The sequence below is a fragment of the Cebidichthys violaceus genome, unplaced genomic scaffold (assembly GCF_023349555.1).
Source record: "Cebidichthys violaceus isolate CVI_PGR_0920_01 unplaced genomic scaffold, fCebVio1.0.p SCAF_7, whole genome shotgun sequence".
Classification (NCBI taxonomy): domain Eukaryota; kingdom Metazoa; phylum Chordata; class Actinopteri; order Perciformes; family Stichaeidae; genus Cebidichthys; species Cebidichthys violaceus.
The window spans coordinates 14,228,174-14,250,506 of NW_027176927.1; the positions used below are offsets into that span (position 1 = coordinate 14,228,174).

Below are 22,333 nucleotides of genomic sequence, written 5' to 3' on the forward strand. Positions count from 1 at the left end.
GGCTGCTGCTCCACTTCTCCCCTAGAACAGAACGGAGCAGACGGGAAGGGGGAGATGGAAAGGAAGGGAAAGCTGAAAAAAGAGCAATGTTTCAGAGGCTTTCATTGCCAGAGATCACACACCTGAGACCTACGATGTGTGTGTGTGTGTGTCTTTGTGTGTTTATGCACATATGAGTATAAAAATATGCCCTTGTGCATGCCAATCTTTGTCTTCCAGAGATAAAACTGATGAGTTGTGCCTGTGTGATATTGAGAAGTCGGATCTTCTGGTCTCTATTATTTTCTTAATTCAGCATAATAAGCTTTTTACAGACTGTTTTATCCTCTGGGCCCTCTTCAATATTTTCAAGAGAATCAGCTTGGTATCACATGTTAGACTGTGCACACACTGGCGCCTGTTTTTGGGTGGAAGTGAGATGAATGTAGCTTGTCTACGCACTCACTCGCCTATGTCAGTGTGTTTGTGCATGGAAATCTGCATGCACTGTAGATCTGAGTTTATTGTTGGGTGTTTGTGTGCAAAGGAGGAAAGAGTGTGTATGCATCTGTATGTCAATGAGAGAGAAAGATAGGTGGATATGCATATTGATGTGTGTCTGCTAATCTGCTTCTTATCTGCCTTATCCATCCATCCGTCTGTATTTGTCTAATGAATCAAATTTTGCGGCTCACTGTTTCTCTTCTGAAAGGTAGGAACAAGTCTTTGCGTGCCTATCTATTATTATTATTATTATTATTATATTGTGTTCATATATGTACCTTAATAAGAGCGATGGGACTAGAAAGCAAAGAGAGAGAGAGAGAGAGAGAGAGAGACAGGGAGACAAAATCACAAAGCCGACAGGCAATTAGACAAAGAAGGGGCAGAAAGAGTTAATTTAAAGAACAGCTTGTTCGCTGTCTGTTTTTTTTGCTCTGAGTGCATGTCTAGTAAATTGAATAGAGAGTGTTTTGTTGTTGTCCACACATGCTATTACATTCGTACAAATGTGATGGATGGCTGGGACACACCTTCCTCCTCACTTCTGCAGTTTAACTGCAGTGGTCAAGAAGGATAGTGTGGGGAGAGAGGAATGGGCTCGGGCTGCACGAGAGGGATGATAGAATGAATGAGAGATAAGAGGAGCGGGGCCAGCATGAGCGAGCGAGGAAAAAATTAGATACCAGCCTGGCTCATTTGCTAACATATCATTCTTCTTATTGTAGGATTTGTTAGGCTGCCAGACACTACTCTAGCACAACAAGTGATGCGCCTATGTTGGATCATGCGGGCCTTAGTAGATTGAGAGTGCAGGGGCTGTCAATAGATGCATGGCCCAGTCATCTTCTCAGGGAAGAGGGGGGAAAAACAAACAAATGCATCTCATTATTGCAGCGTGCGCCTCTGCAGTGCTCTGGGTAACCCATCACAGTCCACACAGATTCAATTGCTTCTTTTAAATCAGTTTGAAGCTGCAGCCACATCTCATCTGTCTCAATAGCAGACTGGAGCCTATGGGCGGCTCTGCACACAGCAACAGCTCCTCCTAGTGGCCAGGGATTGATTGTATGTGCCACAGAGATGGAGAGGAGCTGAATGGCTGACTGGTTTGGTTGTGGTCCAGCCGTTTACACACACATTAGCCGTGGATTTGCCTCCGAATTCAGCAGCAGCTATCTGCCTCTGCTCTCTTCTACAGCTTGTCTTACACTCACTTTTGTATTCTTGCCATATCTCTTTACTTCTCTGCAAGAGTCTTTCATGTCTCTCTCACACACACTACATGTATCCATCCTGTACCAATTCCCCGTTCTGTCTCTGAACTCAGGCAGCCTTTGCACTTGATCTCTGATGAAAGAAAACAACCTTAACAGTAACCTTAGTTTGCTGGCACAATAGGTCTCTGTAGCGTGTGCATGATTGAACCAATAGTCTTGGTAAAGAGTGACTCGCAGAAGAGCAGAAATCTCTTTGATAGTTAGTTGGTGACAGATTTCCCAATTTTACTGCCAAACAATTTCCGGTCCCTTGTGTTAAAAGCTGTGTGTTTTTTTTCCTATTTATGGTCAGATAAAAGGATTGTAGAGTAGAACAGTGGAGAAGTGAAAACTGCTTTGATCAGTCCAAAAAGCACAAATTTAGCTTGGGGGTGATCTGAGAAGAGAAGTGTTTGGTGTTTGCTATGATACATTAGCACTAGATCAGTTTCATCACTATTTCATCTCTTCTTGTCCACATTTTGTATTCTAACTCAACAGCACATCCAACTTTGCTGTAGTAAATCACTCAAATGCTGACAGCGTGACATTCCAGTCAATCCCAAATGTTGCAAGCGCTTATTATCATATCATTGCATAAGCTAGTATCCATCTGTGATAGCGCTTACGTCCCCTAACCAAAGATTAGTGTGACAAATATTAGGTTAATTATGTGATAAATATTAAACCGGAGCTGTTTTTTCTCTCATTCAGTTCCTCCTTCCAAGCCATACTTTGAGGTGGACATGGAAGCACCTTGGGTGGCCGGAGAGAAGTACGCCATCACCTGTATCGCCCCTGACGCAAAGCCCGTGGCTGAAATCACACTATACAAAGGTGAGTCACCCCGTTCAACAGCACTAAATGTGACAGAGAGGGTCAACTTGACAGCTTAGAACAAAGGGCAACAGCCTTTCTCATACCCTACATTCTGGGATCTCTATAGGTTACAACCTGAATATTTAAACATAGAAACATTGTTCACTAAAGATCTCTTGTTTCACAGTCTTTCAATAGCAGAGTTGAAGGGAGCAGACTCTTGTGTGGGAGGAAATAGCCTGAACATTTGAATTTCCACTGACTTTCAAATTGCATGTACAGAGAATGTATCCAAGTTTGTAATTGTTTACAAAGACAGCTGCAATATTTCCATTTTATGTTTTTGATGTTCTGTACATCTTTATTGTGTTCAGCAAAATGTAGTTTTGTTTTTCTCATTTTGTAATCTAGCACTGATTTGATTTCAGTATAAAGACAGGTTAAGACAGTGGTATATACTGTTACTGTACCGCGAACAGATACACACTATACACACAGAACAGAAAACATGTTCATCATATTTCAGTATTTACATTTCCACACACGAATAATTCTGATGTTTTTGTTTCACATGAACAAATTTACACATAGAATTCTCCTTTTTTGCCCACCCCCCCCCCCCCATTGTGTCTTTAGATGGAGTCGAGCTGACAGGTGCAGAGTCTTTCACCATGTCTGGCTCAAAGGATAAGCTCCTGAACACGCATGCTGAAGTAACGTATGTGTTCGCCCGCCTGCCAGACTCATTCTCCTCACCAACTTGCTCAATCTCTCCAAGTCTGTCTTTGTTTTCTGTTTCCCTTGTTTTCACCCGCTCTTATATTCTCCCTCTGTCTTAGTGAGTACAATGAATTTCTGCACACAGCGAGCTGTTACTTGGCACTGTGCGATTGAATTAGCTTCTGTCAAATGCACAAAATTACATTCCGGCAGCGAGACGGATCCGATCCTCGCCGGTTCGCCAGGTGCCTATACATTAAACAGGGCCATAGATTACTTTAATCCTGCTTGTCTCCTCTGTGTCAAAGATAATAACCTCTTGTCATATCCTGAGATAACATTGGTACTGAGGAGCTGCAACGTTGTTCAGCTCTATTGCAGAACAGCCAAGGTCTTAAGCAATATTGATGCGCCTTCCTCATATTCACACTGAGCGTACACAGCGGTGGGCCATGTGTGATTGTTACGGTTGACATTGTAGTGTAATTTGATATACAAGACATGAACTGAGAAAGTAAACTAGGCTCAGAATAAATCCACTCCATAGTGGATCTTTCAATGTACATCACAAAGTGCATTTGTGAGCTGCTTGTACTTTACTTCAGCATTTCCATTTTATGCTACGTACTACTTATCTTAATTTCAGAGGTAAATATTACACTACACTCTCCAGTGTCGACTATCTGACGCCTATTGTTGCAAATGATAACCCAATAAATTACAACACATTAAACACAAGTGGTTGACAACGTTTTTTTGGGTTGTAACCCCTTAAAAAGCAACCCGGCTTTGATTCCAGCCCTGGCCCTTTGCTGCATGTTATCCCTTCTCTTTGCCCTCTGTCTTTCTTGTTTCTCTCTAAGCTATCGCTATCCAATAAGAACAAATCCCGGAAAAAAAAAAAACTTTTAAAAAAGAAAAGAAAAATGACTATACATTTGTGTACCAGAACTGAGTTTGTTCTTATTTTCTACCCCATTAATCATCTCATGACCTCGGACGTATCTTGTGACTCCTAGATTGGGAACCACTAGACTAAACTACCAAACTGTATATAAAGTAGTGAAAATGAGCTGCACCTCTACCAGCTACATTTTCATGCATCGCCATTTGCAATTTAACAAGTACTTACACTTTTGATGCGGAAGCACATTTTACTGATAGCACTTCTATACTTTTATTTAAGTGGGAAATGACTGTACTGTATTTACGTTAATGTATTGGTACGTTTACTACCTGAGCTTTGGCACGTTCTATGGCTCAATATATCCTTCTCATTTTGTTTGTCTTTCCGTTACCTCCCAAAGGGTCACCGCTCTGAGCTCTGATAACGGGAGGCAGCTGGCATGTCATGCCCAGAACCCCGCCCTTTTCCGGCCTGCGGAGACCACAATGACCATGAGCGTGTACTGTGAGTGTCTCAACTTGTCTTTTACCTGACAGTCAACACCCCCTCTCTTCAAAAAAAGAAACACAGTGTACCAACACACACAACCACACAGGATCCCAACCTCTGGGAGACCCAAGGGTATCCGGCCTTGTGCACTCAGTCTGTGTTAGTGGTCCAAGGAGAAACATTCAACCTGAAGGCAAACTCACACCTACTTCAAGACAACATCAGTGTGACTGCCTCCAGTTCACAAGACTGCCCCTGGTGGGCTGAGATTGATACGACCAAAGCAGGAGGTGGAGGGCGTTTTGTACTGTAAAACCATGTAACAGTTTCCACAGTGGTGGCTAGCAGCGTAGAATCAAACTCCAACCCTGCAATTCAATTTGAATGAGTTAACTTTAGATTTAATGTATTTTTCTGTAATCTTTAATTTATCTATACCCTTAGTCTTATTTCCCCGATGTTAACCAAAACAGATAAACCAATTATTAGACAAACTGAGATGGATAGTTTCAGTGAGGATTCAAGTACTGAAGGCTTTTTTACTTTTTAATAACTAATAAGGAAAGCTAAAGCCACCGCAGTTAATAATAATGAATCCTACAGAACTAACCCAGCAACTTTTGTGCTCATCAGCTCAAATTAAATTTAGAATCCACTGAGGCAGAAGGGGAGGCAGTTTCTGTGGCTTTTTCTTTCATGTTATTATCACAAACCATGCAACATTATATAATAAAATTGTTACTGCAGCACATAAAAGTGAGTTGACACACATGCTGTCTCTGGGTCTCATTGCATTTGGCATTTTTTCCCCCTCTTATTTGGCGAGGCAACAATGAAGCCATTGTTGCTGCATGCACATACAGTGTGACACCGCAGCTACTGTTCTCTACAGTTGGTTTAGTTATTTTCTTCTCTGTTGATCAGTTAAGGTAATTGATTGTTTAGGCCTAAGAGTCTACCCACCTGCTTCTCCCAGGCCTAAATCATGTTGTTGATTAAAGTGGAGCAGGGCTGCTGACACCTTCAGCAGTAAGCGCTCCCTCCACCTCAGCTGCCGTATTATCCACAGGCTGACTAGACACCTTAATGTTGTCTCTATCTATACTCCTCCACATTAGACGCCGCTGCTGCTGTTTTAACAACCACCAATAACCGTGAGCACTCCTCCCTTCCTCTTTGTCTGTCTGCTCTGTATTAAACAACATGGGCTCTGTGCTAAGTGCTAATGTTGCAGAACTTGGGACCACCGCTGCAGTCTTACTCAGCATGCCAGCCCATCAAAGCCAGCGCGGTGGCCATTTTCCGCCAGCCAGATTGTTAGCAAGGTGGCAATTTGTCACGCTGGCCCAGGGTCTGCAGCCTGCTCTCTGAAACTGATTGCGGCAATAACAAAGGCCTGTCCTCTATTTACTGCATATATTTTATTCAAGGGTGCTGTAATTTATTCATATTTCACATTGCCTTATTACTGTTTGAACATCTGTTATTTTGCTTTATGGACTTGATCCAGCTCACTGCTCCCTTAATACGTAATACTTTCATCAGATCTGGACCTCTTATCCCACAGTCATGTTGAATATGCCCAATTTATTGGCCCCGTCTCAACAAATACGGATGCTCCCTACTCAATTGCCAAGAGTGTTCTCATTGCACTGCAGTTTCTTTTTTATGTTATCCTATCACGCTGCATCCCTGTTACCCTGAGTTACTACATCCTTTCTTTTCCCTCACCCTTTTCTCCTCCATTTTCTCTCGCCGTCTATGCCATTCCCCTTTGTCAAGTCCATTTTCATTTTTGTCTCTTGTTTCCTGGCAGTCCCACCTCAGCCTCCAGTTATTGTAGGTCTGGAGAGAGAGGAAGTCAAAGCGGGGAGAATGCTCGTGTTGGAGTGTGTGTCTCATGGTGGAAACCCTCTAGCGTCTCTCCACTGGACCAAGGTAAATCTTCAGCACCATCTGTTAAGGAGGCTTTGTAACACACTGTCACACTGACAAAATGAGCTATTTTACTGTAGTTTTTCAACTTGCAGTGAAAGTATCACAATATGTGTAGTCTCTGTACTTCCTTCACTGCACCATATGGGACAGTGCAATTAAACAAACATATTCTTGATGTTGCCTTTTTCAATTTCATGCTTTCATCTGTGTGTCAGAATGGAGAAGTTCTGTCCATGACTTGGGAAGCAGATGTTGTAGCGCAGAGGTCCAGAAGCATCCTCAACCTGAAGATCACCCCCGCAGACAACCAGGCAGTGGTGTGCTGTGAGAGCGTCAATCTGGTGTCCCTGTTCCCTCTGTCTGTCAGCCGCAAAATCACTGTGCTCTGTGAGTAAAAATAGTGCTCAATATAATGCACAGCACTGGATCGTTGGCAGGACTTGCAGCAATGGATAATTTAGGATATGGACATAAGGCAAAGGAATATAATAAGTCTTGCCTCCAAAACCAACTCTTTTGCTGTCCCAGCAAAATTTTTAGTACTAATATCATTAATGAAACTAATGGTTGTTATGGCTGCAGCCCATATTTCTGTCTGCCTCCAGATTAGTATCAATGCATGCTCTTTCATAGCTGCTGCACTAATTCAGCTGAATCGCTTCAATGCACAATCCTGAGGCGGTAAAGCCTACACTTTGTGCGATAGTAACGCCCATGGTTAATAGATTATAATTTTCTCTCTGAATATAAAATGTTTGTTTCAGCAACAATAAAACAAAGACAGAATTAAAATTCAGCAGCCTTGGTGCATTGAGTCTAACAATAGCCTGATTTCCACTACAGAGCCAGACAATGCCAAGTCAGAGCTTTAAATGTTGTGTGATTGATGCACCTATTTTATGTAAATATGCTTTAAATTAGGCGGAAACCTTTTACTGATGCTATGTAAAGGTGGCTGAAGTTACTCCAGTGCCCCTCCTTTCCTCACAAGGCCCCCAACAGACCCGTGTGCCATGCCTCATAGTCATCCATTCAGGGATGTTGAAAATGAGCTGCTGACTGCCTGACTGCGCTCCAGGCACTGGCAAAAGCTGGAGGGCACAGAAAAAATCTCACTGGTGAAATATGAATATGCCTCTTTTACCTCATGGTACCTACTTAATTTCAACAGTGTGTGTGTGTGTGTGTGTGTGTGTGTGTGTGTCTGTGTGTGTGTGTGTGTGGCATGCACAAATGCATCCCGTTCTGTGTTTAATGTGGGATAGACACAAATGAGTATGAAGATTTACATACATGACCCCTCCTTCCCCATGTCTGCCAGCACAGTCCCCATTCTTTGTATTCCCCTGAAGGCTTTATGCAGCTGCATCACTTTGCCTGCAGCTATTGTACCCCGTCTCCCCCTGTGGTTAAAGCGAAGCAGACTTTAGAAACCACACTGAAAACCTCCTGAGAAAACAAGTTGCCACTCAAAGTGATTCTCCTTCTCACCCCTTGATACATCTCTATGTTTCACATCCAAAAATAGTTGCACTGCCACTGTGATCAGAATAGGTAGCTGTTGAATGTACTATTCATGGGCGATATTTTTTACTGACTTGTCTTTGTATGTTTGCCTACCTGTGTGTGTGTGTGTGTGTGTGTGTGTGTGTGTGTGTGTGTGTGTGTGTGTGTGTGTGTGTGTGTGTGTGTGTGTGTGTGTACAACAGTTGAGCCTGCAGAGGTGACTCTGTTGGGTTCGTTCACAGCTGTTGAGGGGCAGGACCTGAGCCTGAGCTGCTATGCCACCTCCAGTAATCCGCCTGTCCAGATTCGCTGGTGGCTCGGCTACAAGGAGCTCAACTCCACTGTTGCAACTATGGAAGAGGTGGGACTACACATCACACAATAAGTCAAGGTTGAAGTCTATCTGTCTAAGCCGGTAGACAGGAAAAAAAAAAAGAGCCAGTGTACACATTGAGATGTAATGGTGATCATGCTGGTCGGTTTAAAGAGAAAATCGAAAAGAGCATGTTTTTGTTTCTTTTTTGTGAACACAAGGCAAAAGCATTGCCCCTCAGTCAAGCTTGTCTTTAGGGTACCGTCAAAAACCTGTTTTAAAAAAACATCCCAGTAAATTAAAATAACATTCTCTAAATGAAATGTGACCTCGTAAACCTTAATAGATGAAAGAAAAAGGTATGACCATGAGCAGTGTGTCAGAATAGACCTGCTGCAGCTTTGCAAATGAATCCGTAGCCAATTCTAAAAAGAGTATTCTGCTACTCTTCTCCTCTTTTGTGTATGTTAATAAGATCAAAGTGAATAAAAGCTGACACAGAAGATGAGCGTTATTAAACAAGCTCTTTATTCATCTGGCAGCAGCATTTTCATTTGATCTTACACAAGGCACTCAGTGTGCTGTGTGTGAGCTTTAATGCATCTGAAACAGTGTGAGGTTAATGAAGACTGACGCTCCTGTCCAGTGTCTTTGTTAGTCTTTCTGACTATGGCTTTTACAGTAATCACCACAATAATGGCTTTAATAACCAGATGTGCTGCACAGGCATGACCACTATCAGGCAGGTGCAAAATGGTGCTTTGCTCAATTTATAACAGTATGCAAAGCAGGAGAGTCAGATGAATATGCTTATTTATCAGAGGCCATGCACAACATCAGTCATTACAGCAGCTAATTTGCCATCTGTATTCGCCAAGACAAGCCAGTGCGGGTTGTTTTTCTTCCAGATTTTTTCCCCTTCTCTCCTAAGACTGAGGATGCCAGAGACAAAGGATGTCTGTCCCCCGACTGAACTGTCATGTGTGCGTTGTGTATGTAGGGAGACAATGGTGGGATGACAACCATGTCCAACATGACCCACACAGTCTCTCGGAAGGAGGATGGACTGAAACTCACCTGTGAGGCTTTCAACAAGGGGACACACTTTTCCAAAACCCAGATCACCACACTTGATGTTTATTGTGAGTAAGCATAAGTGTAGTTTCTTTAAATGAAAGTGATTCATTTGGTGATAAGAAATCACCAAGGAAAAGCACATTTTGATTTGGTACCACTTTTTTTCCACATCTTATCATAAAACATACCCTCATGGTTCAAGGGGGTCCAATTAATTATATATATTTTTATTACAATTAATTAGTTAACTGAATGTCAAAAAAAGCTCTTGACAATTAGAATTATTGACACAGAAAGTGCAACCATTTTCATGGGTCTGCTTTGTCATATTTGTGTTAGAGGAAATGTTTTCTGTACAGATTTTTAAATCAAAAATATTCTGTATGACTTTGAAAAACATCTGCTTTTTTCAGGAGTCAGTGATGGTCACTAAATACAGTATAAACAACTGGTCTGCAAAACATGTATGGTAACCAAATGGGACTAACATTTTAAAAAATATTGAATATATTTCAAACTCTTGTTGATCCTTTTATAACAGATCCCCCTCAAAAGGTGTGGCTCGATACTCCCCCTCAAGATGTCCCCCTTCGTTCAGGGACCACAGTCCGTCTCATCTGCTTCTCAACTGGCGGGAATCCCACTGGGACTCTGACTTGGTTCAAGGTTAGTATGCTCTGTCAGTGCATGTCTGTCTGTATGTGTGTGCTGCTCAGTATGTCTAGAGTGCATAGACTTCTTTGTGTAAAAACCTTTCCTTCCTGTTTTAGAACAGAAAGGCTGTGACTGATGCACCGAAGCAGACGTCCTTTGATCGGGGTGTGGCTCGAGAACTGGTCCTGGTCCTGACGGCCAGTGACAACATGGCCACCTACCGCTGCGATGCCACAAATAAGGCAAAGAAGACTATCTCTGCCCACACTAAGCTCATGGTTCACTGTGAGTTAGAAGGGAGATCTAACACAAACACACAGACAGAGCTTTACTCCGCTCTAACTCAGCTGAAAGAAAAGCACAATATAAGATAAATGGATTTGATATAAACCCATTCACACAGATTTTTTGCTACATCATGTTTGCACTATTCATCTTGTTATTGTCAGTGAGTAAGGATTGTGTTTTCTTGTTTTCTCCATGGTTCTCCAGTTACAGCAGTAAGTATGAAGATTTCAACCAAACAGGAGGATCTACGTCGGGGCGAGATTTTAACTCTGGAGTGCCAGGCTGGAAGCAGTAACCCCAAGGCCAATATATCCTGGAGCTTGGGTGGACTCAGGTTTGGCAAGGCAGTGGGAGGAAAGGCACATTGCAGACAATAACACACATCAATAAGGACATGATATGGCTAATTTTGTGTCCTAATGAGTCTGATTGGGGTGAACTTGAACTCTCCCGTTGATTGGTTTCGCTGAATGCAATTTGTGTACTAGGTTCCAGGGAGTGGAGCAGCCACCCAGGAGTGCTCAGTTTGGTGGCGTATCACTGCACAGTTCTCTATCTCTGAATCTGAGCTCACAGCATCACAACCAGAGGGTCATTTGCCAGGCCTACAGCCCTGTGCTGGCGGAGGGGGCGAACACATTCTTCAAACTCAATGTGCTTTGTAAGTACAGTAGAAGGTGAATCGTTTGTGTGTTTATTTCTTTCTTGGTTTGTTTCCTTCTTTCATCTTGGCGATTGACCAGGAGATGTGGTTTGCATAGATCTTAAACGATGCATAATGATGATCTATGATGGTTCTGACGTAAGCTGCTTTAACGGTGTACTTTTGCACAGAAATGTCAGCTTATAGTATGTGTGTGTTTTTTGTTTGCTAGAAGCCTTTTGTTGCGATTTGTGGGTCTGTTGAGCTCTGTGGCAGTGTGTCCTAATTGTGCATTTGCTTTGCTGCATGGCCATGTTTGTCTTTGATGCCATTTCACAGGCAGCAGCCAGCCGCTGCTTCAAAGCTTGGTACTGTGTATGAGCATGAAGGAATGTCACTGTGTGTTTGTGCGGAGCTGCAGTTGGACAACAGTACTGTCACTCGTTGTTTTAATGCCTGTCCCTCTCACTCGCGCGTTGCCTTACTCCCCCGTTGTCTAAGTATGTGAAGTTGGTTAGATCTGGAATTATTGGTGGGATGTCGACTTTCTACTGGTTTGACTCTCATTAGTGTCTCTTTCGGCTTTCATGCTCAACATGTTTTGTGTGTCTTTGTATTCTCTCTCGCTGGTTCTTGTCATTGTGTGCCGGAGTTTGAATCCATGCCTCTGCACAGGTATTTTTGGAGTAAATCCAACTTACTGTAGCTGAATTTGCTTGCTCTTTCTGTTTCAGACCCACCAGAGTTCAGCCCAGAGCAGCCAGCGCAGGTCCAGGTGGTGGAGGATGACATGGCAGCCATCCCACTGCTGGTCTCAGCTAACCCAGAGGAGGTCTCCTGCATTTGGCTGCACCACAGGGAGAAGCTGGTCAAAGGTGATCCAGGGCTGTGTGATGGCTCTATAAACCAGGTCCTAGTTGAGCTGAGCCAGCAAGTAAGCACTCAGCTCTGCCATTCAGGGTCTGAATAAAACATGGCAGGTTAGCCAGCATGGGACCCTGCCAAATGTGATTCTCATTATGGGTCTAATGTATGCAGTCTAAATGAGGTTTGCTGTCTCCCTGAATACAACACAACGGTTCTAAACCTGGCTACTCCTCCAGGCCGGTGTCATCAGGGCCCTACTGCACCCACGCTCTTTCTCTGTTCACTCTGTTTGCTCCATCATACGCAGCTCTCACCATAACATGACTGTATCGAGAATGTGGAAACCTACCTATTACATTTTGACTGCTGTGGTACAGGAGGTGTCTCTCACGCAGCCTATTGTTGGCTTGATGTGGGAATCCAGCCAGACCAATCAATAATGCAGGATTAGATGTCACTTAGAGACCAGTGGCCAGAGGACACACAGCTGATGAGCATGTAATGAATACTTAATTTACTGTTGTTTTGCATGTGTGTCTCTGTGTGTGTGTCTTTCCATGTTTTTGGAAAGAGGGGGATCTGCGCTACCACTGGTCAGACGAGAACTCACTGGAGATCAAGAATGTGACGAGGAAAGATGCCGGAGTTTACAAGGTCAAGTGTACAAATGATGAGGGTGTCAACCAAATCTCCATTATGCTGGACGTTCAGTGTAAGGACCTACATGCATCCTTGTGGCCACACACATTTTCTGAGTTTTTTGTATTTTATGTTGAAGGCAAATATATTTATACATTCACAGTTTTTACTGGAGACCCATACCTGTAGATAACTTTGCATATGTTCACGATGAGATGGGTGGCAGCTGCACCATGACTGCATTGTTCCCCATGTGTTACCTCTGAAAGCCAGTTTAATTGTTTATAATAATTCTTATGGATTCATTAAACTACCCCAATGCACATACAAGAGGATGTGAGATGAGATGAAAATGAGAGGAAGGATGTAATATAGAAACAGTACTTTTTAAAAACATTATTTTATTTCCATCCATTCATGATTTATCACTCTTTTTTTTTCCTTTCGTGCTAGATTTACCTTTGGGCGCTGTCGGTCACAAAGTCATCCACATCATTTATCTCTGTTGAATAGCCTTCTACCTTTACAGAGAATGAGCAGACTTTTTGCTGCATATCATTATCCATTTTGTGCTTTAGATTTTAATTTGTTGGCTTCTTACATGTTTTTTGAAATTGTCTAAAGCCGCCAAGTATCAGAACTTTCAATGCATCCACACACACGGACACATATCAGCATTGACTTTCAGTCCCTACCCAGCAAACATGCCACATTTATTAGGCCTCCATGCAAGGCCGTGCATCTCCACTGCTGCCCCAGGCCCAGCCTTGAGCTCCAGGCCCTCTGCCCCGATACTGATGATTTAATAATGGAAGTGTTGGAAATGTAGGTCTGCCTGCTTCACCAAAGCCCATGGTACAAGCCTAATGGATTCTGCCGTCCTGATCCGACTGGGCTTGACAGTTGTAGATATTCATTATGTATGGAGGATTGTACTAGCTTTTATGGGTGGCGGTGTAGCCCATTTAACAATGTCGGTCTCGGTTAGCAGGCCAACATGGGTGGATCTCACCAACCCAGAAGTCTGCGTCTCTCTAGTGTTTCCCACCACCGTTCTTCAAGTGTGAACATAAGTTTAGACAAGTAGGCACTAATGGCCTTATTGTTGCAAGTACACGGCACCCATGGGAAGTATAAAAAGCTTGTGAGTTAGGGGTGGATATTGACAAGAAGAGGAACCATGGAATCAGGAATGAGGAGAAGACTTAATGAAGAATGTGCTTTCAGTCGAGGGCCTTCTGGGTCAAATGACCAATTCTCAGTTTGGTTGTGGAAGCATCTGTAATCCCCCAACATATTGAGAGGTTAATGGCATTGTATGTGAAACACAGAGGCCAATTAAGACAGGGTTATGAACAAGTTCAAAGGCGAAAAAGTGTAAGAGTAATTATAGCAATGCAGCATGCCTGTTTAATGGGTTGGCAAATGATTTGTCCCAAGTTGGCATGTTAACCTTTGGTCCTGCCTTAGCCTTGTCCCTTTGTCTTACTCTCAGATGCTCCCAGTGTCAAGGCAGAGAAAGACCCTGTGGTAGTGAACCTGGGGGAAACGGCAGACCTGATATGTGTGGCAGATGCCAACCCCATTATATCCGACATGTTCTCTTGGAAATGGCTGGTGAGAGCTTGGATACATATACAGAGAAACACAGTCATCCCCTGAATTATCTTTCATTTATCTGGCTTGCTTTCTATTATTTTGTCTGTTCCGACCGTTTATCACTGGCCTTTCTAAATGCACAGATGCACCATATTTCACTGGCTCTAACTATCCTTCCACCCCACCTCTTCCTGCTCCACACAGCCCAAATCCAGAAAAATAGCTTTCATTACTGCTGCATGACTAAAGGGCACATTCGTCAATGTGGCGTGGTCTCTGTATCTACTGATGCCCTCTCTCCGGTCTAACCCACCCCTCTGGCAGTACTGTGTGTCCCGCTTTCAACCTGCACAGCCCCTCCTTTTCTCTTTCCCTGAAGCTCTCCAACCTTTGGCATTATCTTTCTCTGTCCTTTGTCCCCCGACGCCCATCCCATCACCACCTCAAGCCCTGATGGTTTCCTCCTCAACTCTCTCTCACTGTCTACCTGCCTGCTTTGCTTTTAGCACAGCCCCCCCTACTCGAGCCCTCACCCAGGAGGATGGGAGTGTGCATTGAGGGAGAGCTGCTGTCTGCCGTTTATCCGCCCTTACTTTGTCTTCCACAGGGAGAAGGGGAGGTGGAGTTGGGACAGGAGACCCAGGAAGATGAATCTGGCCTTCTGACCATCCATGATGTTACTCGGGCGCATGCTGGTTTTTACCAGTGCACAGCCAATAATGGCATAGCATCCCCCGCCACTGTTGATGTGCAGCTGGTAGTGCAATGTGAGTTTGTAGTATTTATTGTCAGTATCAAAAGGGAACAAAAGATACATGGGGAGTTACATGCACATGTTTTTGTGCTTGTCAATGAATACTGAACATTTACTTCTGTATTGTGTCTGGTTTCTGCATGAATAACCTCCATGCTCATTTTGTCTTGTGAAGTCAAACCAGAGCTTCAGAAAGGAGCCCAGTGGAGGAAGGTAGCAAGTAGAGGGGATGGAACTTCTACAGCTGAGGTAGTGTGTCGGGCAGAAGGCATTCCTCGTGTAGACTTCTCTTGGGAAAGAAATGGTGTACGCATGGACTTTGCAAATCCCAGGTCAAAGAATATGCTTTATGTTATTTCAAATTCTTTTCTTAACAATTTTTCTATCCGGTTCCCTCGTCTCGAAGTCAATGTTTTTTGTTGTTGTCTTTTGTCATGGGTTTTTGGGTAGATGCCTGAAATAAGGTCTGTGGTTAACGTAAGTTAAAGAGATTTTAATGTTTTGTTCTACCAAAGAAAATCCGTCAATAAATGTGCTTCTCGGAAATTTTCAAACTTTTACATATCATCAAAAAGGCGGTTGCTAACAAGTGGCTAAATGAGACTACAGAGCGTTATGCCGACTAGTCCGCCTTCACAGCCTTGTTGTGATGTAATGTAATAGCCTAACATTAGCTTTTTTATTTTTACAGATTGCATTCACGCTTCAAAAATAATTTAAATGGTGTTTATTTGTGAAGATTATCTTGCTGAACAAAACGTATATAAAACATAAACTTGTGTTTTCTGTAGAGCTTATTTTCTGTAATTATCCAAAATCCAATGTAAAAATCTGTCTTGTTTTTCGAGGGAACCAGTGAGACGCTAACTTCCAGGGTTGGCCTTCAAAAATACATCCCTCCAGCACTCACATTAACTTCGGTGCTACAGGCAGCATTTGGTTACATATTGTTGAATCCTGACAATTAGATAAGGTTTTACACTAATATAATATATTCTTTTGCTATTTCTTGCTATTTCACCACTGAATCCAGATTTAGTGCATTTTATACCTTGCTTTTCACTATGCAAATACCTGTTTAATGCTTCTTTGATGTGTGAAATTGGGAGACTTAGTGCAATCCGCAGGACATCACAATCCCTGCTGTCTGCCTGCTCAGGATTTATCTCTCTTGCTGTGGGTGTGTGTGTTTGTGTACGTGCGTGCTGCAGGTATGAGGAGCAGACCGTGAGGGAGGGCTCCTTCCACACCAGCACAGTTAGAGTTGTAAATGTGAGTGCAGCTCTGGACTACGCTATCTTCAGCTGCACTGGTCGCAATTCACTTGGGGAGGACACGCTAGACATCCAGCTCGTCAGCACAAGTACTTCATCTTTGTACATTTGTGGTTTCTGTGTGTATGGGTGTGTGTCTCTGGGTGACTGAGGTTGTCTAGAAACCACGTACCTCTGATGCATCAACTTTTTATGTGCTAAGAAAAAGAAACCTGTCTCAGTGTTGTAGAAATGCATCATTGGATAATTCAATAGGTCTTTCAATGGTGTATTTAGCTTTAGATGGGGGAGAATTTTCTCATTTCAGTTGAGGACCACTTGATATGTCAGTATAGTTTAAAAATCACTAAATTCAGGGACACATAGTTTTCTATAGACAGCAATGAAATGTTAAAAATGCATAAAGCATTTTTTAAAATTCCCATTGAATCAAATGACTGTTGTGTGGAGGGGTCACTTGTAATACCAAGCCACTGAGAATTAACACCCAGCTCTACTTTTTTTATTGACATACGGAGCGGGTCTTCTTCACTGAGCCGGCCGCCATGTTTCTACAGTAACCCAGAATGGACAAAGAAAACACTGGCTCTGGATAAGCCCATTCTCGCTTTCGCATTTTCATCAACACACTCCCCAATCTAAAAACAAAAAGCTCTTACCACCAAACAAGTAGAGGAGTTGATTGTGAAGAAAGTCAAGCATCTAGTGATGAAAAGACACAGACATAGTTAGTGGAGTAAATCAGAGCTACAAGATGAGATAGTGTAGATGTGTAAGAAATAGTTTGCTGCTAAACCTACATTATTGTTTGCCAGGCCTCTCTTTCTTCTCCTTAGTGGTCAAAAATCACCTAATGCATCTTTAAACGAACGGCAAATGATCAGTCAGTGGTTAGAGCACACATCATGTAGGGATTATGCATATCACGTACTTGGCAGTGGAGCACAAACTATTCCTTTGGTTCTAATTTGGCAGCATCTCAAAATAATTGTGTCTGTGCTGCTTTGTCCAAGGTTTATCAGCCTTTTCCAGCAACATTACAATAGTGTGGGAGGGCCACTGAAAATGCAAACTGGAGAGAGCTGTTGCTCCTGAGTGTTCGCCCTTTAAGGAACTTACTTCATTCCTCTATCGCTACCTTATCATTTTGCCTATAGCAGCACTTCACTCCTCAGATAATGCTGCAGTGATAGGCTTTGCTCTCCCAGCGTGCTTAGACTTTTCTGCCTTCAAGCTACCAGTGTATCCTTGCACCACCGCCATTATCAACACAGTCCTGCTCTCAGCGAAGGCCCACAGCCACCATTGGACACATTTAATGTTTACTATAAAAACCATAAAATACAATCCAATATTGGCCCTGTTTTTCCCCAGTCACTTTGTTAGTGCTGTGAATATTCATAATTAATCTGACGCAGTGATAATAGATTGTGTATGCTTTCTTATCATTCTAGAGCTCGAGAGGAAGAGAGGGGCTTTCTTTTCTCAGTATGGTGCTTTATGGATTTGAAGGAGACAAAATCCAAATAAGGCTGACCTCTTTGCCCGGGAATCTTATGAGTAGAGCTGATAGTGGGAATTATTTACTCGGCAAACTGGGCTCCAGCCTGGAGCCAGAGACGAGTAGAGCATCCCCTTCTTACGTTGCTGCTCAACTATCTCTCCTCCTTCTCTCCTTGATTATCTCTCCCTCTGCCCTCAAAACCACCCTTCTTTTTTACATGCTCCAAATGCAAAATAATCCACTTTCCCTTCACTACCCTGACTGAAGCAGTGCCTGACTGAAGGCCTGGTTAGCCTCCTTTGATCTTTATTCACAATATTGATAATAATCAAGAGGCTTCATCCTTCATTGCATGACTTTGGTCAAATAAATTGGACAAATCCGCCACTTTGTTCTGAGATGGATCAGCCATCTGCCCATGTCTCCTGATCATTCATAGAACATAGCACAACCTTAAGAAAAAGCAGATGAGGAGTGGCGCGCTGTTAAAAGATGCAAAGCTGGTGCTGTGAAAAATATGTTCTTTCAAATAAGCTGTGATTAAGAAGAGATATACTGTTAAAAAACAAGTTTTTATCATGATGATCATCTCTCCTCCTTGATTGAATTTTATTTAGTCCTTTGCGTTATTTATCAATAGCCGTTATTATCAATTTTCTTAACTAAATTTTTCAAACTTAAAATGCTGTAGTACTTAACAATATGTCACACCCACAAATCATAGTTTTGCTCTGAACCGTTATCACTGGTTCATGTGTTTTCCTCTTCTATTTCAATCAAGAAGAACATCAGCTCAGCACTCTCTTAGTAATATCAATTTGTCTATTTATAACCGCTCCAAAGCAGAGAGGCCGTAGGAGAGGCACGCTCGTATGGGCCAGCAGGGCCTCAGGTGTTATTTCAGAGTCTGCAGATATAATCACTTGACTATCTCATGGCACACATCTCCATTTCTTAGCACCCTAAAGCCTTTCCAATAGCCACCTGTCGAGTGAACGTGTTCTGCTCTTCAGTATTCTCACAAAATCGAAGGCACGTTTGCTTTTTTTCCCACATTTCTCATTTCCTTTCCCCTTCAGATCGACCAGATCCTCCTTCGTTGTTTCGCCAAGTCGGCGCCTCCCACGACTCAGTCACTCTGGAGTGGATCCCCGGCTTCAATGGTGGTTTGTGGCAAAGATTTCGTGTCAGGTAGGATGTCTTGGAAGGATTGTAAATGGCCTTGCATTTATATAGCACCTTTATGGTCTTACGACCTCTCAAAGTGCTTTACATTAATCCAATATTCAGCCCATTCACACACACATTCATACACTGATGGAAGAGGCTTCCATACGAGTTGCCAAACTGCTCATCTGGATCCAATCTAATGCTTATCACACGTGATGGCACACCATTTGAGAGCAATTTGGGGTTTGCTATATTGCTGAAGGACACTTCAATATGCTGACTGGAGGAGCCAGAGATCGAACCGCAGATCTTCTGATTAGTGGACGAACCAATCCATATCCTGAACCACAGCCGCCATCAGAATGATGGTGTTAGAATGACATTCTTGCATGATAATATTATTGTACTTGACAGTGCCTTTTGGTTGACAGATACCGTTGGGATAAGTCAGCCAGTTTCCTATACATGGATGTCTTTCCTCCCAGAGCAACAACTTTCACTGTCCCTGGGCTGCAGCCTGTCACCACCTACAACTTCTCAGTCAATGCCCTCAATGTAATGGGAGAGAGCGACTATGCTGACAACAATGCAGTACTGACCATCACCACCAAGGGTCAGTTTAGAGTAACCCCAGCTTGACACCGAAAGGCCTGTACTGTAAAACCATCTGATAATCTATAATACATGAATATAAGTGTATTTTGCAGAAGTGTGGCATGTAAGTTTCTGTTATTCCTTCTCTTTCTCTACAGAGAGGCCAGACGTGGGAGAAGTCCAAACAGATGATGACTCAGTCTTACAGAGTAAGTCCTTTATCACAACTCCCAGCAAAAGCTCTTACGGGCAGTTGGAAATTGCTGTTTGCACAGCAGCTAGCTTCATTTGGCTAAATCATGTTAATGTATGCACTTCCAAGGCTGGTAATATTTGCTCTACTAGAGTAGCAGTTGTCATGGTGCCTACCCATACTTTCCCCCCTCTGATAATCTTTAATCAATAAAGACAATTGACAGAGGGGTTGGGCCTGTTTTTTATCCACCCAAAATATCCATATTACTTCTGTTTTAATGTTGATTGTTAGGCATTGAGATAAACTGTTTCTAATGTTTTGTCAAACTAGGTGCAAGTGGACTGCCAGCCTATTTGACAGTGGTGTTCACAGTGACGTTTGGAGTCCTGATGGTATTTAATTCACTGGGTTGCTTCTTTGGATTGAGGTGGAAAAAGAGGCGAGGCCAGACAGGTAACCATAATGATCTTTTCATCCACCGATGTGAAAGTGTTTCCTCCATCACTTTCTGGCATTATAATGTCCCTATTCCTCAACAATGCTCTAAGGAGATTACTCCAGTGCCATGATGCAATTGTCAGCTCGGCCTCTCACTCTCTTCTCATCTCTCCATGTCCCCCCTTTCTATCTGTCTATCCTGTCTCCTCTCCTTCTGCTTGTTGTCTGAGCTTCTACCTCCTGCCACATTCATCCTTCAAAGCTGTCACTTCTGTGTTTTGTCCATATCTTTTATCTCATTTGCTAGCGTTATGTCCTCTCTCCATCTCTCCTTCTGTCTCTTTCTATTTGTTCTTCAATCTAACTGTCAAGTTGTCCCTGTCTATCTTTTATTTTTCATTCCTCACCTTGCTCTGCCCTCTGGTTTTTACATATATTTTATACAGCGTACTTGTCTTTCACTCTCACTCTCTGGCCCTTTTTTTGCTCCGATCAATTTCAGTGCTTATGAGATGATGCTCTTCTCTTCAAGTTCTAATTTCCTAACACTAAGCCTCTTTCCCTACTGTTTCTGTTCTCACTGCAGCGGAGAGAGGAGGCAGCGTGTTGGATGGAACGAAGAGTGAAAAGGGGGGGTAAGTTAAGGCCCTTTAGTAGAAGTAATAAAGAGACACACATCCAATCCACTTTAAGAAGTCAAAGACCTTGTCTATTGGCTGACCCAGCAACTAAAACCGCCAGGCACGCAAAACAACAAGCCTCTGTCAATATCTACTCATATTAGTGTCATCAAACTTGCACCACAATCCGTCAATAAACCTGTACATGCACCACATGAAGCACTGTTATTAAGAATTTAATGTATGCAATAAAAAAGTTGCTGTGTGCTGAGTGTTTTGCATCTCTGGTAGTTCATATTGGGGATCAAGAAATGAGAAATAAATCAAGAAAGTACAAGTAATGACACAATCTGATTTTTCAATGCAGGTCCAGTCAGTCAACTGTAAGCAACTCCAACAAGTATGAGAGCAGAGATAAGATCAACGCCACAGCCCAGCGCACTCTCCTCATCGACTCTGGATCGGAAACAGACAGCAATGTCTACGAGAGCTATGCAGCGGTACGAGCGAGAGAGAGGAGGAAGAAAGGAAAGAGCGGGATGAGACAAACAGAAAAGAGCCATTGAGAAAATATGCAGCGACACAGAGAGGCTGAGTAAACAGATGAGGGGAGGAAAGAGGTTAGACAGGGGGTGATGGGATCTGACAGGGGAGGAAGTGGAGAATTCAGCCATAACGGGGAAAATGGATAGATAAACTAATGGAACCTTTAGCTGTGCATAGAGATGGAACACAGATCAATACCTCACAATTAGCATTCAAAATGCACATCGATCTCAGAGAAATTATCATTTTGTACTTTAAAAAGGCCAGCAAGGATTTGAACCTTGAAGAAAACTGTTGAGCGAGGTAGAAGAAAACAGATAGCACTGCTGTCAGGATGGGGTATAATGAAACCTCAAATCCCCACGGAGGAAGGCTTTATCTTTCCCCTAATTCAATACAGTACATAACAGTAAGCGTTGGTTTGGCCAAATTACCAAAAAACATAATTTTCCATTTTCCTGTCATGATATCTGACCTTCAATGCAGATAGTTTTGACATATTCGACCCTGAGATTTCTGCCTGCACCCCAATACATGGTCATCACAGTATTAAAAACAGCAACATTTCCGTCTATAAATACCAATTAGATGTTCCACTTCACTGTCAGCTATTTTCATAGGGACGATATCGTCTGTCTTCTTCAGTAGTTCTAATTACAAATGTGCATAGCAAGTTTATTCACCTCTGTTGTATGGGAGAGAGGCCTACTCTCTCTTTCTCCCTTTCTCTCTCTCTCTTTCTTTCTTTCTCTCTCTCTCTCTTTCTCTCTCTCTCTCTGTCCCTCTCTCCTTGTCTCTCTCTCTTTCTCACCTGGCTGCCTCAGACATCCATCCAAAAATCTCGACGATGGATTTACATAAAGCAAGGCAAATAAAACCAAACCTATCGGTATGGTTGAATCTTTCTAGAAGCTTATGATCAAACAATGTGGGTGAACGGTCCATCCAAGAATTCACTACAACCCCCTCTGCACTGATGCAACACATGTGGCTTTGTCATTTACCTGATGTTGACTTAAGGTCAAAGCTAATCTTATAC

The 22,333-nt window shown here is 42.8% G+C and overlaps 1 protein-coding gene across 1 annotated transcript in view; it reads left to right on the top strand.

The window, feature by feature from the left end:
• The window catches only part of nphs1 (NPHS1 adhesion molecule, nephrin), a 42,834-nt gene that overhangs the window by 19,505 nt on the left and 996 nt on the right, over positions 1–22,333 (top strand). The window contains 23 exon segments of the mRNA XM_068735489.1: positions 2,454–2,576; positions 3,195–3,276; positions 4,586–4,689; positions 6,491–6,612; positions 6,828–6,999; positions 8,322–8,479; positions 9,432–9,573; positions 10,050–10,174; positions 10,279–10,447; positions 10,655–10,784; positions 10,939–11,111; positions 11,828–11,968; positions 12,532–12,672; positions 14,095–14,216; positions 14,806–14,965; positions 15,128–15,284; positions 16,164–16,315; positions 18,810–18,921; positions 19,332–19,513; positions 19,653–19,703; positions 20,021–20,143; positions 20,715–20,763; positions 21,116–21,248. Of these exon segments, the coding sequence (XP_068591590.1) occupies positions 2,454–2,576; positions 3,195–3,276; positions 4,586–4,689; positions 6,491–6,612; positions 6,828–6,999; positions 8,322–8,479; positions 9,432–9,573; positions 10,050–10,174; positions 10,279–10,447; positions 10,655–10,784; positions 10,939–11,111; positions 11,828–11,968; positions 12,532–12,672; positions 14,095–14,216; positions 14,806–14,965; positions 15,128–15,284; positions 16,164–16,315; positions 18,810–18,921; positions 19,332–19,513; positions 19,653–19,703; positions 20,021–20,143; positions 20,715–20,763; positions 21,116–21,248 (3,023 nt within the window).